The sequence below is a fragment of the Loxodonta africana genome, chromosome 18 (genome assembly GCF_030014295.1).
Source record: "Loxodonta africana isolate mLoxAfr1 chromosome 18, mLoxAfr1.hap2, whole genome shotgun sequence".
NCBI classification, from domain to species: domain Eukaryota; kingdom Metazoa; phylum Chordata; class Mammalia; order Proboscidea; family Elephantidae; genus Loxodonta; species Loxodonta africana.
Window position 1 is genome coordinate 59,950,956 of NC_087359.1, and position 17,044 is coordinate 59,967,999.

The window sequence follows — 17,044 nt, forward strand, 5'->3', positions numbered from 1 at the left end:
TCTGTTAAGATTAAAGGAAGTAAGATTTATAGTGCCTATCAATTAGCAGACAGTGAATAAATGTTGTTCTATCCCTACCCCTTTTTCCCATCTCAGTAATAGAACCAGAGTTTAACATTTCATTGGCTGTTTATTAAACTGTATTACTTGAGGGTCTTTAACCACAGTTGGTCAAAAATCTAATAAAGATGAGGTTCTTGGGGTGGGAGTGAAAATAGACAAAAAATTTGGACGCAAGTAAAGCTCTTAAAAAGGCCCACACTGAAGGTTCCCAGCATCTCAAAAGAGTGATAGCAATCTTAGGACTTGAGGATTATGGAAATCATAACATGCTGTTCAGTGTCATCAAGTCGATTTCAACTCATAGTGACTCCATGCGACAGAACAGAACTGGCCCCATGGGGGTTTTCTAGGCTGAAATCTTCACAGGAGCAGATCACGAGGTCTTTTTCCAGTGGAGCCACTGGGTGGATTCAAACCACCAACCTTTCGGGCAGCAGCTGAACATTTAACCATTGTGCCACCAGGGCTCCTTGATCATGAAATAGCATACCTAATAAATGACAACACAGTGACCAACAATGAAATTGTTTTTTATCATTTTGAAGAAAGGAAATAGGGGAAAAGTCACACACATTTGCAATCCATCATGCCAAGCTCCCGAGGAGTAAAAAATTCTCAGCTAGGAGGGTTGTCTCCCTCTGTTTTGTCAGTATGAATAAAAAGCATCCGCCCCTTCACCAACAAGTCCTGTACTCAAAAAGAACTGGCCCAAGTTTGGTAGAGCAAACAATTTAAGTGTGAAGGGCTGAAGCTTCCAAACACAGCCAGTTTTCTGCCATGCATCTTCATCTCAGTGGTGACATAACCACTGCCCAGGGAACCTGTGGCAGGGATCCCAGGGGGAAGCAGCAGCAGGTATCTACGAACACTGTGTGGTGAGAGTGGATCAGCGCCTTCGGGCTCAGAGCTCTGCATGGTGCGCTTCTGTCTTCAGCAACTCACTGGGCTTCATGAATATGCCTTCCATGGTTTTCCAGTAATTGTTCTGGCTTGGCTGGGCCATGCCATGTACCTCTTTTTGCCCACTGATGGGTCGACCGTATTGTTCTCCTGTGACAGATAGCAGTACCTCAGTGGAAGAATGTTTGAACCGCACCTCACCATCCCTCACCCAGTAGTGCCCGTTACAGAGCACTGTCCAGTCATCCAGATAATCACCTTCCCCTTCTTCACCAAAAGCACTCACTTCCTGAAAGACAAGAAGGTACCAGCATTAGCATGAGCTGACACATAGCTCTGGAAAGGGGAGAGGGGCAATGGGAAGAAAATAAGGCTGCTCCAAAAGTGAAAAATGAGAGGTTTCCCAGTGTTGCTTATGAATAAAATAAAAACCTGTGGAGAAAAAATATATACCAAGGGCATATAAAAGAAAAAGAAATTAATTGCCACAAGATCATGTTCCAAACACTTATTTTGCAATTAATCCTATATTTGCCCTATGATATATTTTCTACTATGGTTGTAAAATACAACTCTTGTTATTAGACTTTAAATATTTCTGCCTCATTCCCTTAACTATATTTTAAGTGATGTAGTGAAAACAACACAAGTAGGAAAGGAGATTGGGTCTTGAGTTAGGCAGACCTGGCCTTGAATCTAAGCTCAATCCCTTCCTGTGGAACTCCATTCAGCGTGAGTTTACTCCTCTGTAAAATGATAGTATCACCTAATAGAGTAATTGTGAGAATTAAATGAGATAAATAGGACTTGATCAAAACATAGTAGGCCAATTAAAAAATGGGCAAAGGATATGAACAGGCACTTCACTAAAGAAGACATTCAGGTAGCTAACAGATACACGAGGAAACACTCACAATCATTAGCCATTGGAGAAATGCAAATCAAAACTACAATGAGATTCCATCTCACTCCAACAAATACAAAAACACAAAATAATAGATGTTGGAGAGGTTGTGGAGAGACTGGAACACTTATACACTGCTGGTGGGAATGTCAAATGGTATGACCGCTTTGGAAATCGATTTGGCCCTTCCTTAAAAAACTAGAAATAGAATTACCAGATGATCCAGCAATCCCACTCCTTGGAATATATCCTAGAGAAATAAGAGCCTTTACAAGAACAGATATATGCACACCCATGTTCACTACAGCATTGTTTACAATAGCAAAAAGATGGAAGCAACCAAGGTGCCCATCAACGGATGAATGGATAAATAAATGATGGTATATTCACACAATGGAATACTACGCATCGATAAACAACAGTAAGGAATCTGTGAAACATTTCATAACATGGAGGAACCTGGAAGGCTTTATGCTGAGTGAAATCAGTCAGGTGCAAAAGGACAAATATTGTATGAGACCACTATTATAAGAACTCGAAAAAAATAGTTTAAACAGAGAATAAAATATTCTTTAATGGTTACGAGAGTGGGGAGGGAGGGAGGGAGAGAGAGGGTTTTTCACTAATTGGATGAGAAGTATTTTAGGTGACAGGAAAGATAACACACAATACAGGCAAGGTCAGCACAAGTGGACTAAACCAAAAGCAAAGAAGTTTCCTAAATAAACTGAACGCTTCAAAGGCCAGCATAGCAGGGGCAGGGGCTTGGGGACCATGGTTTCCGGGGACATCTAAGTCAATTGGCATAATAAAATCTATTAAGACATTCTGCATCCCACTTTAGAGAGTAACATCTGGGGTCTTAAATGCTAGCAAGCGGCCATCTGAGATGCATTAATTGGTCTCAACCCACCTGGAGCAAAGGAGAATGAAGAACACCAAAGACACAAGGTAATTATGAGCCCAAGAGACAGAAAAGGCCAAATAAAGCAGAGACTACATCAGCCTGAGACCAGAAGAACCAGATGGTGCCCAGCTACAACCAATGGCTGCCCTGACAGGGAACACAACAGAGAACCCCTGAGGGAGCAGGACAGCAGCAGGATGCAGACCTCGAATTCTCGTAAAAAGACCAGACTTAATGGTCTGACTGAAAATAGAAGGACCCTGGAGGTCATGGGCCCCAGACCTTCTGTTAGCTCAAGACAGGAACCATTCCCAAAGCCAACTTTTCAGACAGCGATTGGACTGCACTATGGGATAGAAAATGACACTGGTGAAGAGTGAGCTTCTTGGATCAAGTAGACACATGAGACTATGTGGGCAGCTCCTGTCTGGAGGGGAGATGAGAGGGCAGAGGGGGTCAGAAGCTGGCCAAATGGACACAAAAATAGAGAGTGGAGGGAGGGAGAGTGCTGTCTCATTAGGGGGAGAGCAACTAGGAGTATATAGCAAGGTACATATAAATTTTTGTATGAGAGACTGACTTGATTTGTAAACTTTCACTTAAAACACAATAAAAATTAAAAGAAAAAAATATTAGGTTTCCAATCTTTCATTCCTCTTTCAATTGCACTTCCTGTAAGGGCAAATGTTCAGAGTTCTTATCACAATAGCAATCAAAAAGCTATTCATTTATATCAGAGATATACACACTAATAGCTACGTAATTTTAGATGACTTCAAAAAGCAGTCACTTGAAAATTAATCAAGTCTTTAAGATTAAGTCAAAAGGAACTGCACGTAAGGACTATACTCTAGTTGATGAAATGTTTCCTGCAGGGATACGGGTTAATAATTCAGATACTACTAACACATGTATACTGGATGTGAGCAATTAAGTAAGTGGACAGCAGACAGTGGGAGCCAGGTTTCTCACTGCTGGAGAGAGAATTTACAAATAAGCAAAGGGAGGAGGCTAGAATGACCCATTTGGTAGTGGATTAGAGTTGGAGACATCAAAACTCACAGCCGATACAAATGGCTACACATAGAAATATCTGTAGATCCGTATATACACAGGTTAGTATACACACATACATTTGTTTTCTTTGACAGCTGAGAGGGCCTAAAAGAAATGACACTCCAACAACAACAAGGACTTCTAGGGTCCAGATCTTGGTTTCTAATACTATTCTCCAGTAAAAACAACCAGGGTTCCATGGAGAAACAGCTACGGTAATTCTAGGACTAGGACAGGAAATACACAAAATAAGCCTGGAGTATCTGCTAATGCCAGAAAGTAAGGAAGTGCCCCCCGACCCCAGGAAAAAATACCCACAACGATGGAGTACGCCAACTGAAATAGCTCCCAATGGCCAAAGCTGGAAGAATTTGAGCAAGAAAATAAATATTGAACTATAACCTAAAGTATAAAATAAATACCCATGAATCCATACTGACAAAAATAACTGAATAAGTGAATAAACAGAAGAGAAGAAACAAATCTGTGAAGAAGAATTCCAAATAAATTTTGTACATATTCCACTCTAAAGGAAGGGGAGGATAACTCCCCACTCCTTAAGTGTGGACTACACATAGCGATTCCTTTCCAAAGAGAACAGTATGGAAAGGAGATATAGAGAATGGCAAAGAGTAACTTTACAGGAGCAATTTGACAAATACTACTTCAGCCAGACGATCAAGGTCAACATCAACAATCATATATCATGTAGACAGTATGTACCCTTGATACGATGTGATGAAAATGGTCTTCTTCTCAAATATCCATTAACTCTGGTCTAATGAGAAAGTATCAAATTCCAACAGAGGGGCATCCTATAGTATACCTGAGCAAAAAACAAACAAACAAACCCATTGTCATCAAGTCAATTCCGACTCATAGAGACCCTATAAGATAGCATAGAACTGCCCGATAGAGTTTCCAAGGAGCACCTGGTGAATTCGAACTGCCAACCTTTTGGTTAGCAGCTATAGCATTTAACTACTATGCCACCAGGGTTTCCATACCTGACCAGTACTCCTTAAAACCAACAAGGTCATCAAAAAACAAGAAACATCTAAGAAAGTCTCCCAGCCACAAGGAACCTAAAAGAGGCATGATAACTAAATGTCATGTGGTATCCTGGAAAGAAAAATGACATTGGGTAAAAACTAAGAAAATCTGAATAAACAATGGACCGTAGTTGATAATAACGTATCAACATTAGTTCACTAACTGTAATAAACGTACCATACTAATGTAAGATGCTAATAATACAGGAAACTGTGAGCAGGATGGAGATAGTGGGCAGAAGTCATTAAGGGGTTCATTAAGGGATCCATATCCCCTGAAATCTCAAGGTTTAAGAAAATGACACAATGCCTAGTTTGTTTTCCTAATATGGAGATTCCCAAAGGATATCCTATAGATTGATTCCCTGAGATCATTACCATTTAATAATTAGTTGGCATTACTAAAAATTTCTTTGTTGCAGGGTTTATCATAACGTATGATATGCTAATATACATCTACTGTCTTTCCTTCCCATTTCTTGATTTGGTCTAGATGTAAACTCTCCATTTTGACCAGAAACAACTCTCTTTATACTAATCCAAAAAAACCTGCTGCTGTTGAGTTGATTTTGACTCACGGTGACCCAGTAAGACAGCACAGAACTGCTCCAGAGGGCTCCCAAGGAGTGGCTGGTGGATTCAAGCTGCTGATCTTTTGTGTGAGCAGCCGAGCTCTTAACCACTGCGCCACCAGGGCTCTCTAGTGTGCACAAAACAGAACGTCTACACATGGAAAAGAAATGGCTAAGAACCAAGAGATCAAATAACCACCCAAGTGAGTAATGCACAGAGCAGCACTGATGCCACCTCACCTGGTTTCCAGAAAGAGGTGAGGTGAAGTGGTGACTATGGAGGTTTCTGCCAGTGTTGACATGTGTCAGCCGGATGGGTTGGCCACATTTTACGGGGGTTCCCCTCTCACACACTGTGGCGGTCTTCCCACGAATCCTCCAGTAACTGTTGCTGTCATCCACAGAGGCTACACCTGTCACTGACTGCTGCCCACTACCTGCAGTCAAAAAAAGAAAAGATGGTAAGCTCAACCTGATCCTTCTCTTTCCTACAGACAATACTGTGCCCTGCATCATAAATAGGTATGGCGGGACAGGGAGAAAATTCTATGCTTGGTAATAGTCCTTCTTCTACAACATTAAACCAAAACCAAACCCAGTGCCGTCGAGTTGATTCCGACTCATAGTGACCCTATAGGACGGAGTAGAACTGCCCCATAGAGTTTTCACGGAGCGCCTGGCAGATTCGAACTCCTGACCCTTGGGTTAGCAGCCGTACCACTTAACCACTATGCCAGCAGGGTTTCCAAAACATCAAAATATACACGAAAAATACTAAATATATTTATACAGTACTAATTATTGTATTATAAACTATACTTGAGTGTGCCATATCATAAAATTTCAAGGATTTGCATTAAAGAGCACTAGATACGTAAATATGTTTTTGAAGCACAAACAGTGCTTACCTGTATACATTAGCCTGGATTTTCCATGTTTTACAGTCAAAATTTTTATCACACTTCACAATTAAAATAAGATCATTCTTTGTTGTCAACTTTAATTCAAGCAGCTGTTACATCTCCTGAACTCCTGTGAATGGTCTATCGATACATATCATATTCTTCAGTTACCTAAATTCAGCTAATGCTGCCTAAAGTGGCGCAATTCTGCAGATTAAATAATAATTGCTAGTCAAGGTGTACTGAGCACCTATACAGTGCCGGGTACTGACCCAAGCTCTTTACATGGATGTTCTTGTTTGACAAAGGCACGCATTCTCTGAGGTGGGTATTATTGATTACCCCCATTTTATACTAGAGTGTTAGGCTAAGTAGCATACCCAAGGTCATGCAGCTCCAAAAGACAGGGCTGGGGTTTGAACCTAAGCAGCCTGACTCAAACTCACACCCAACCACTCCACCACATGGCCTTTCATAAAGATACTTTTCCTCCTCCAGCTTTATTTTCTGCCAAGTTCCCTCCAAACAGTCTACTCTCTCACATAAACTCCAAGGATATTCTTTTCCGTAGGCCTCATTAAAACCAAACCAAACCTGTTGCCATTGAGTAGATTCCAAATCACGGCAACCCTATAGGACAGAGTAGAACTGCCCCACAGGGTTTCCAAGGAGTGGCTGGTAGATTCAAACTAGCGACCTTCTGGTTAGCAGCTAAGCTCTTAACCACTATACCACCACGGCTCCACCTAATTCTTCAAAGGCACTTTCCTCAGATGGAGCCCTGAAGCCCTATGGGGTTACTATGAGTAGGAATTGACTGGAAACCACCAGCTTTTTTTTTTTGTTTGTATTCCTCAGGTACTCTTGTCTGTTTCTTTTAGCTTTGGCTTCAGTTCCATGGCCCTGCATGATTACAACCTTCTGGCGATACCTCCCCTTTACCACTGAGCACATTATACCCAGTTATCTGGGTAAAAGTTTGTAGCTAAACTATCAACTCCCTCGTAATGACTTTGTTAAATCTTTTAGAAAAGAAAAAGGCAAACCTTCCTTCCTTACTTCTTCTAGCTACTGTCTTACAGGTCTCTCAGTCCTCACAGCCATGCTTCACTAAATCATGGTCTACACTTTCTGTCTCCTACTTTTTCACTTACCATTTACCCCTCCACTTCTCCTCATCCTTAAGCCTTGACATTAACAAGAGTTCTACCCCTGATCATCATCACTTTCTACCAACAGTTCTTAAATATTTGTTGGGTATGAAAACAAATGCATTTATATTTTTAACAAGTTTCTCAAGTGATTCAAACTGACACTAGATTGAGAACCACAGTTCACCCTGGACAGGCTCATCCACTCCCATCACATTTTCAACCACCATCTGTATAATGATGATGTAATTTTACTCTGTATCTCAGACTCAGCACAGATTTCTCTCTTCTGAGCTCCAGACTGAAACTGGTTCCCAAATCCGGCTGCCTATCAGAAACACTTGAAGAGCTTTTTAATCCTACAGATTCCTACTGGCAGGCCTCTCTTCACCCCCATTCTGACTCAGTGAACCCAGAGAAAGAAATCAGATTAAATAAATACTGCCTGACACACAGTAGGTGTTCACTGAATGGTTGCTAGGATTAAGACATCCCAAAAACAACTCAGTTCCTTTTTCCTAGTCTAACTGGTCAGACAGGTTTGGGGACTATGAGCCACAAGCAAGCCCATCTGAAAGGGACTCCTTCCATTCTCAGCTAATAGCATCATTAGTCATCCAAGGCAGAAATCCAGCAGTCATCTTAGGTGTCTCTCACCTCTCACTAGCTGAACTGTTCTCTTTCTTGTTTTTTTGTGCCTTGCTTAACTGGCTCACTAGTGTATCTCTTGAATCCAGAACAAAACTAGGAACATGACAGGAGCTCATTAAATCTATGCTGAATGAATAAAGCCATAAATAATTGCTTATCAAGCATTTTAATTTCATATGGTAAAATACTCTCTAAAGAGTTTCTCTTCCAATTCCTGTCGCTGCTTTAGTTTAAGTTCTTTACAAGAAAGAGGGTATGTTCCCAGTAAAAAAGGGACAGAAGTTGAAGATCAAGTGTAAGATGCAAAGGAACTGTAAGGCCAGAGAGTTGTGGTCAGAGAATAGACTTTCAGGAGTTCAAAGCTTCAGACACAGCACGTACTTAGTCTACATATCTGTGTCTCCTGCACTGAGTAGCGCCACCCTGGAGTAGTTGTAAGCAGGCTTTAAAGGTGGACAGATTTGGATCGAACCCTGTCTCTGCCATTCACTAGCTGCAAGGCTGTAAGCAAGAGATTTTAATGTCTTTGCCTGTTTCCTCATCTATAAAATGAGGGTAACGATAGTATCTAACTCAGAGAAATGTTAAAGATCGAAAAAAGTACATACGTAAGGTGCCTGGCACGTAGCTCACAAGATAGAAGCTGGTATCATTAAGATGCTTTAGAACAGTTCAGTGCTCCCGACTGCACACTGTACGCCCCTAGACCTCAGGAGCCTCCTCCCGGCACTCCTAGCCCTCCCAGACCACAGCCCTCAGATTTTCTCTAGGCCCCGGCGCTCCAGAGCCTACTAGGCCTCCCTAGCCCACCCGAACCCGGGCCCCTGCAGTACCTGACCCATAACGCACGTCATGTGAGTGCAGACGGACGTTGTGGCGCGTATTGAGCAGCTTCACCACAGAACCGCACGTAACGACAGCCAGATCGGACGCTCCCACAGCGCCCCACAAACCCCCGAACAACAGTAGCGGTACCACTGCCATCCTCGCTGTAGACGGTGCCCTTATCTTGGAAGAAAACCCGGCCCCCTCCCCGGAACCGGAAGCTGCCGGCGGAACCGCGGAGGGGAGGAAGTGAGGAAGTCCCAATCCTGGTCTTTATGGTTCCTTTGGCTAGAGGGGCCTGAGGAACTGGCCTGGACTGGTTGCTTCCGATCCCTCGCTTGGCTCCCGGAACTCTGTGACAGCTGTCTTTCTGAACTGCTTCTGCCAACTTTCGTTTCCCCGGACGAAGGGCCCTGGAGCCTGGTGGAAGAAGAGGGCAAGAAATGGCCCGCCCACACCCGGTGACAGGGGACCGGAAGTGATGTAGCACGTTGACGCAGCAGCGGCGGCGGTGGCGGCGGAGGGGCCGTGCGGTGGGTCCGTACTATCCTTTCCCAGTCTCGGTTCGACGACTCCATTTTCCTCGGTGGGGGCTTAGCGCACCAGAGTAGCAGAGGGATTCAGGCAGGTAAGGCTGGACTAGAGAGGTCGTTTTTCGCATAGGTCAGGGGCGGAACGGGCTCCTAGGCCCTGGTCCGGTTAGGGAAGAAGCATTCGGGAACCGTATGCGGGAAGAAGAGGGGCCCTGGCCTTCCCTGTTCTATGCGGGGGTGGGGGGTGGCGGCGAAAGGAGGGTTACGGAGCCCCGAGGAAAGCAGAGTAGTTGTTCAGAGTCTCAAAGCTTTTCCCAACCCGATAGCACAGTGAACCTGCGAATTGGCCGGCCTGTTGAATCAACAGGCTTCCTGGGGTCCCGTGCTTCTCTCTGCAGCTTCTGAAAACTAGGCCACACGAAAGGATTGGGAAGGGATGGGACCTGGGGCTTTTGAGCCGGGTTCAGGTGATAGAATTGTTTGCCCTAGGGATGCGAATCTCACGGAGCTTTCAGCATCTGGGCTATCAGGCTGGAGGTTGATGCCAGATTTCAGCCTTTTCCGTATTGGATACTTAACCTAGAACTTTTTTTTTTTTTAGTATCTATATTTTTCAGCCTTTTCTAAAGACCAGCCATGTTTTAGAAGTTCCTAAATCCCCTCCCTGAAGCCTGTCTATTCTCCACTGATTATTTCCTCAGACATTTGCTAGGTGCCTGCCAGAACATCAGAATGGGCTCTTAAGTCAAAACTTTTATCATCTTCTAATTTCTGCTTTTTTCTCCAAGCACTTTTATGAATCAGTTGGAGCAGTTCGTGCACCTGGGTTTTAACAAGAAAGACTTTATTTTTCTTTAGGGGAGGCCTAAGGTTTCTGAACACGCTTATGTGGAAATTCACTGTAATACCAGAGGTAGCAGGGTGGTACCATTAGGCTGTATCACTGTAAATAATACTGAATTTCGTCAAGTTCTTCAGAAAAAAAACGGTTTAGTTGTACTGTTTGTCTAAAAGTTACCAGTATGTAAGTCTTCAGTGTATTTATTACAAAAGTATGGCTGTTCCCCCATCAGCTGGGAATTTAGATCTCTTTTCCGTGGAGTCCTGGGATGGTGCAAAGGGTTGACTTCTCTGCTGCTAATCGAAAGATTGGAGGTTCCAGTCCTCGCAGAGGTGCCTTGGATGAAAGGCCTGGCAATCTGCTTCTGAAAAATCAGCCATTGAAAACTCTGGAGTGCAGTTCTACTCTGACAACCTGGGGTACCATGAGTCAGTCAAGTGGAAGACAAGTGTTTTTTGTTTTCTTTTTTCCTTGACTTGGATTCCTTTGGCCCATTTTTATGTAATTGACTTGGGTGGCTGCTAGATTGGATTAGCCTAACCTCGTTTAGAGACTAATCGCTTCAGGAAGTGGTGAGGTCTAGAGAAGCTCAGACTCATTTCACAGGTTTCCTGGAGGTTTCCTTCACAAAACAGGAAGCCTACCTAGTATGATGGAAACATGATCTTTGGAGGCAAAAAAAATTTTCCCTTGCTCCTCTGTCCTTGTTCTCAATAAATGGCACCACCTACATATAATCTTTGGCTTCTTTCTCTCCACTATTTCCCAAATATAATCAGTTGCTAAATCCTGTTGATTTTTCTACCTGCTCTTAAAAATACATTCCATCAGCATACAGATTACATTCTGGTATCCTTCTCATCCCCTTCCAATTACCATCCCACTTTATTTTCGTTTATAACCAAATTTCTACGTGTACCAACTCAACTTTTCTCACCTATTTACTCCTCAGCCTACTCCACTCTGGCTTCTGTTCTGATCCCTTCATTAAAATCGTTTTTTGTTAAGGTCCCCAGTTGCCAAATCCAGTGGATACTTTGTTCACATTTTCCTTAGTCTGTGGAACTTTCAACACAGTTACTCTTTTCTTGAAACTTTTCTCTCTTGGCTTTGATACCCCACTCCTGGATTTTCTCCATTTCTCTGGCTGCTCCCTCTTGGTCTCCTTTGCCTACCACTTTTGCTCTCAACTTGATGTTTAAATGGTGAGGTTCACTCAGGGTTTAATCCTAAGTCATCTTCTTGATATAGGAGCTTTCTTTCGGTGATCCAGTCCCATGGCCTTCGTTATCATCTGATACCTAGAAACTGCCAAGTTTAAATCTCTAGCCCAACCGTCTCTCCTCTGTGTTCCAGGATCATACATCAGAATGCTTTCTTGATATCGCCATTTGACTGTCTCTTGGATGTCGAAAATCGAACACAAACTTACTGCTGTTGAGTCGATTCTGAATCATGGTGACCCCAAATCTAACATAGGCAAACGAAAATTTGGTTTTTCCCATTCTTCTGTGGCCGGTTTTCCCCCATCTTACTAAGTGGCACTCACATCCACATGGTTACCAAAACCAGACCTCTGGGAATCATCTGTGATTCTTCTCCCTTACTATTCTTCCCAGCCCTGGAGTCTTTCAAGAAGTCCTGTCACTTCTACCTCCAAATCTGTCTTCTACACTTCCACTGCCACCATCCTATTCCATGCCGCTGTCTTTTGCCTGGGCCACTACAGTGGCATCCTCAGTCTACTCAAATCCTCCTCCAGCCCACAGTTCATGTGGCAGGATCATGTCAGGTCAGATCATGTTATTTCCCTGCTTTAAACTCCAGTGGCTCTCCATGGCCTTCACAGGTCTGCCTGAGCAGGCCCTTCCTCCTCCTTCATTCTGTGTGTTCACCATCCTCTAGTCACACTGGCCTTAGGATATCACCTATCACATGCAAGGTTCTAGCCTGCTTTTTCTACTGAGAACCTCCTCCCCTGGTTCTGCATGCCATAACCTACCCATTTTTTTTTTACATTTCAGCCTAAAATCACTCTCTCAGAGGTGCCCACCCTGTTTAATTAGCACCATTTATTTCTTCTGTGGCATTTGTAGCAAGGTTTATTTTATTTGTAGTTTGTCTTTGCACCAGAAAGCCAGTATCCTAGGGGCAGGGACCTTATCTGTCTTACACATGCCTGGCATGTGGTAACCAGTTCACCAGTTACCAGTGAGTTGATTCCAACTCGTGGCAACTCCATGTGTGTCAGAGCAGAACCGTGCTCCACAGGGCTTTCAATGGCTGATTTTTCTGAAGTAGACCACCAGGCCTTTCTTCCTGTGGGTAGACTTGAACCTCCCAACTTTTGGTTAGCAGTGAAGCATGTTAACTGTTTGCACCGCTCAGGGAAGCATATGTTAAATTAGCAAGTGCCTTAATTCCCTTCTCTGTTTAAACCCTCCAGTGGCTTCCCAGCACCTTTAGGTTAGAGTCAAAAATCTTTGGCTTACCTTACAAAGATCTTTACAGTTTCACCTACGACTCGTGAGCTGTTCTCCCTCTCCCCGAACTGTTCTTGCCATAGCACATGGTGGGCCTGGTGCCGGAGAAGAACCCTCCCAGCACCACCACGCCTTCCCCGTCTCCAAAGAAACCAGCTCCTCCTTTTCCTTACTCTTCAGGTCTTTGTTTAAAGTTGCTTCTTCAAAACCAGTTTAGGTGCCTCTGTTACAGGCACCCATGATACCCTTATTCTTTAAAGACCCCTCTATACTTCTAGATGAGGAGCCCTGGTGGTACAGTGGTTAAGCACTCGGCTACTAACCAAAGGGTTGGTGGTTTGAACTCACCAGCTGCTCTGTGGAAGATGTAGCAATCTGCTTCCATAAATTATGATTGTTGCTGTCATCAAGTCAGTTCTAACTCATAGTGACCCTACATACAACAAAACGAAATACTGCCCAGTCTCGACACTATCCTCACAATTATTGCTATGTTTGAACCCATTGTTGCAGCCATTGTGTTAGTCCATCTCCTTGAGGGTCTTCCTCTTTTTCACTGACCCCTCCGCCCTACACACATACACACTTTACCAAGCATGATGTCCTTCTCTAGGGCCTAGTCCCTCCTGATAACTTGTCAAAAGTACATGAGATGAAGTCTTGCCATCCTCACTTCTAAGGAGCATTGTAGCTGTACCTCTTCCAAGACAGATTTTGTTTGTTCTTCTGACAGTCCATAGTATATTCAGTATACTTCACCAACACCATAATTCAGATCCATCAGTTCTTCTTCAGAGATAATATTGAAGTTGTCAAGGATTTCATTTTACTTGGATCCACAATCAATGCCCGTGGAAGCAGCAGTCAAGGAATCAGAGAAGAACATACTACATTGGGCAAATCTACTGCAAAAGAGTTCTGTAAAGTTTTAAAAAGCAAAGATGTCACCTTGAGGACTAAAGTGCACTTGACTCAAGCCAGGGTATTTTTAGTCACCTCCTGTGCATGTGAAAGCTGGACAGTGAACAAGGAACACCAAAGAAGAATTGATTCATTTGAATTACAGTTGTGATGTTGGCTGTAAAGATTACAGCTTTGAAAACCCTGTGGGTCAGTTCTACCCTGTTGAGGGCAGCTGGTGGGTACTTCTAGATCAGGAGTCATCGAACTACTATCTGGGGGCTAAATGTTTGCATATTGTCTGTCTGCTTTTGTGTTACAACAGCAGACCTGGCCATCTACAGGGAAAGTTGACTGACCCCTGTGCATGAACTGTATGTTCCCCAGTGTGACACAAGGCTTAGTAACTGTTACTTTCTCCCTGAATTACAGTGTTTCTGAATCTGGTTACACGTTTTGATTGTTTCTCTCCTCTTCTGCCATTCCCTTGTTTCCCAAGGAAGTGTAGAAGGAAACGGGATAGTGTTTTTAAACTACCCTGGTGGCACAGAGGTTAAGCGCTCAGCTGCTAAGAAAAAGGTCAGTGGTTGGAACCCACCAGCAACTCCGAGGGAGAAGATGTGGCAGTCTGCTTCCTTAAAGATTTATAGTCTTGGAAACACTACGGGGGCAGTTCTACTCTGTCCAGTGGCGTCTCTGTGACTCTGAATCAACTCAATGGCAGTGGGTTTTTTATCATATAATGTTTTTTATACTTTTGGTGTTAAACAGATTCTAGGACTATGATTTCCTGTAAATATGTGCATGTTAAAACAATTTGAGGTGGAATTAACATTTTCTGTATTTTAACACCCTTGGTGTCATTAGAAGTTCCGAATCCCAGATTTAAAAGCACTTGTCTTAAGTGGATACTGAATACTTTTTAAATTAAACTTATAGGTTTTTTAGTTCCAAATTAGATGTTCACTCCTTAACACCTTTGGAATAATCCTAGGCCCCTGCACATAAAATATAGAATGTGGGATGTCTTGTAGTTTAAACTCCCTGTCAGACTTCGGGTTGCTTCCTAGACCACTAGGCCCTTTCTTGCCTAAGCCTTTGCTCAGATTGTCTTTTTCCAGACTGCCTTCTTAACTTCTATCTCAAGTCAGGGATCACCTTATCTGAGGCATTCCCCAACCTCTTGCTTTATATTGCCTCATAGTCCTGTGTCTAACTCATGGAACACTTATTACATCTTGTTATGACCACTTACAAGTTTTTTGAGATAGGTCGTGGACCCTATCAGGGTAGGAAGCTTATTTTAATCATGAAATCCCAGCACAGAGATTGACCCTAAAAAAAAAAACAGAAGCTGCACAGTGGAGGGAATTAACAGACTAGATCTCTTTTTACCCTGGTCTCTTAATTGCCTCCTCCATGTTGTTCAAAGGGAGGGACTGCCATGGTCCTCCCCTGTGGCAATCTGATCCCAGCTCCGTTCCCCTTCCAGAGAATGTCATGGTAACCACCAGCCTCTCCCTTTGAGCCACATCTTGTACTGCAGCTGTGCTTCTGCCTCCACCACCTCACTCCCCATCTAGACCTATTTCTGTAGTAAATTTAACTTATAGTCAGAATATGGAAGAAATTTCAAGAGCATAAGTACAAAACAAGATCTATACCACAACCGGTCTCTTCCCAGATATCGTAAGTGATTGATAGTTGTATACTAATATGTGTATTAGTGTTTTTGTTCTGGAATGGTTGTTTGCCAGCCTCAACTTGCAGTGCTGCTGCAGCTCCCTCTGCTCATCTAGCTCCCACAAGCCGCAGCAAGTCAGGATTGCTTCTGGCAAACCTCTTTTGCCTGGAAGTCCTGGCAGTGAGCTAAACTGTATGCATGCCCCAGCTATAGCACAGCCTGTGCTTTATTGCTAATCTAGGGGAGGGAGAGGGAAGGGAACAGTGCTCTCTCTCCCCAAGCTGCACGCAGCACGGAGCACCAGCTGCCCCCGGGACAGAAGAGAGCTGTTGTTTTCATCAGGTAGGCTGTTTCTCTGTGTTAAGCAGGAGCTGGAATTTAATGTGCAGATGTCAAGACCTTAAAAGACAGAATTTGTGGATCTGGTAGCCTAATTAAAGCAAGCCACGGCGGGGGGATTGCTATACCCAAATCTACTTTTAATGGCTGAGTTCAGGACTGAGGAGGAGCAATGTCGAAATTAAAATTAGGGCTCCAAATTTAATTGGCAAAAGTTTTAAGACATTCACTTTTTTGGCAGTACTCAATCTCATTGACCTTAAGGATGCGGATCTTGAAAGAAGGTGTATTAGTCTAACCCCAAGGCTTCATCTGTCTGTCCTGGGGACCTATCCAGTGGTGTAGTACTGTGGTCTGCAAGCTTCTTAAAGTATTTATTTAATTCATTAAAAAATAACAACCATTATGTTTTAACCTAATTAACACTTTTTATGAAAAACAACCATAGTTTTCAAAGTAAAAAATAAATGTAGTGGGAAGAGAGGCAGCATATACATTTTTTCAAATCTCTTTAATGTCTAGCTTTTATAGAAGAGAGCTGGATTCTCAAATCGGCTTCTGCATTCAGTCTGTTGTGATACCACCTGTCGTATAACCTCTGGAAAACTCCACCAAATACTCATGAGAGAAAGGAGGGTGGAGGACCTAGACCTACTTTGAGAACTACTTATAGAGTAGCATCAGCTACGACTTGGAAGTCAGACCTTAGTTCAGATCTCAGCTCTTGCAGTTGGTAGTTGTATATCTTGAACATGTGACTTTATCTTTCTGAGTTTATTACCTTCTCTTTTGAAGGAAGAGAGAAGTGTACTATACTTCATTGAACAGTGTAAGGTTTATAGAATATTTGTTAAATGGAACTTGATAGGTGCACAGTCAACATTATTCCTTCTAAGCATACATTTATAGAATTGCTTTAAGTACACAGGAGAGGCCTATATTGGTTTTGTGTGTGTGTGTTTGTTAACAGAGTTTTTTGTTTTTCCAGTTCTCCTCTTATGAGTCTGCTCTATACATCTGTCATAATACCTAGAAACTTGTAGGTTCTTACTTGTCTCCATGTCTCTCTTCTGCTACTAGAGTAAACTCCTTGAGAACTATTCTTCTTTTTTCAAATCCTCAGCTCCTAGCACAGTGTATGGAATGGTAGGCATTCAGTAAAGATTGTAAAAAGAGTAGTAATGGGGCAGTTGGTGTGCAGCCTGCCACCTTTCCCTGTGACCTACAAATGTGTCAGCCTGGCTTCTTGAATGGAATGAGAGTGTAGACCGAACCCCTTTC

The 17,044-nt window shown here is 43.0% G+C and overlaps 2 protein-coding genes across 6 annotated transcripts in view; one reads left to right on the forward strand and one right to left on the reverse strand.

Annotated features, from left to right (window-relative positions):
• Positions 1-110: 110 nt before the first annotated feature.
• On the reverse strand, positions 111-9,387 carry SDF2 (stromal cell derived factor 2). Of its 2 annotated transcripts, XM_010596446.3 has the most exons (4): positions 8,992-9,387; positions 5,695-5,891; positions 1,222-1,252; positions 111-1,113 (listed from the first exon to the last, which is right to left on the reverse strand). In XM_010596446.3, exons 1-4 carry the CDS (start codon positions 9,140-9,142, stop codon positions 965-967), a joined length of 528 nt encoding a protein of 175 aa, XP_010594748.1. In that variant the 5' UTR covers positions 9,143-9,387; the 3' UTR covers positions 111-964. The 2 variants fall into 2 exon arrangements, with proteins under 2 accessions (XP_010594748.1, XP_003416982.1); XM_003416934.4 differs by having other exon boundaries at positions 111-1,252; positions 8,992-9,371.
• Positions 9,388-9,406: 19 nt separating this feature from the next.
• SUPT6H (SPT6 homolog, histone chaperone and transcription elongation factor) overlaps positions 9,407-17,044 on the forward strand; it is a 34,117-nt gene continuing 26,479 nt past the window's right edge. For 2 of the 4 annotated variants that reach the window (XM_003416936.4, XM_023556194.2), the window contains exon 1: positions 9,422-9,611. The gene's annotated coding sequence lies outside the window, so the exon portion shown is untranslated. Of the gene's footprint in view, positions 9,612-17,044 lie in introns of all 4 variants that reach the window. The other 2 variants (XM_064271476.1, XM_023556193.2) reach the window with 2 other exon arrangements.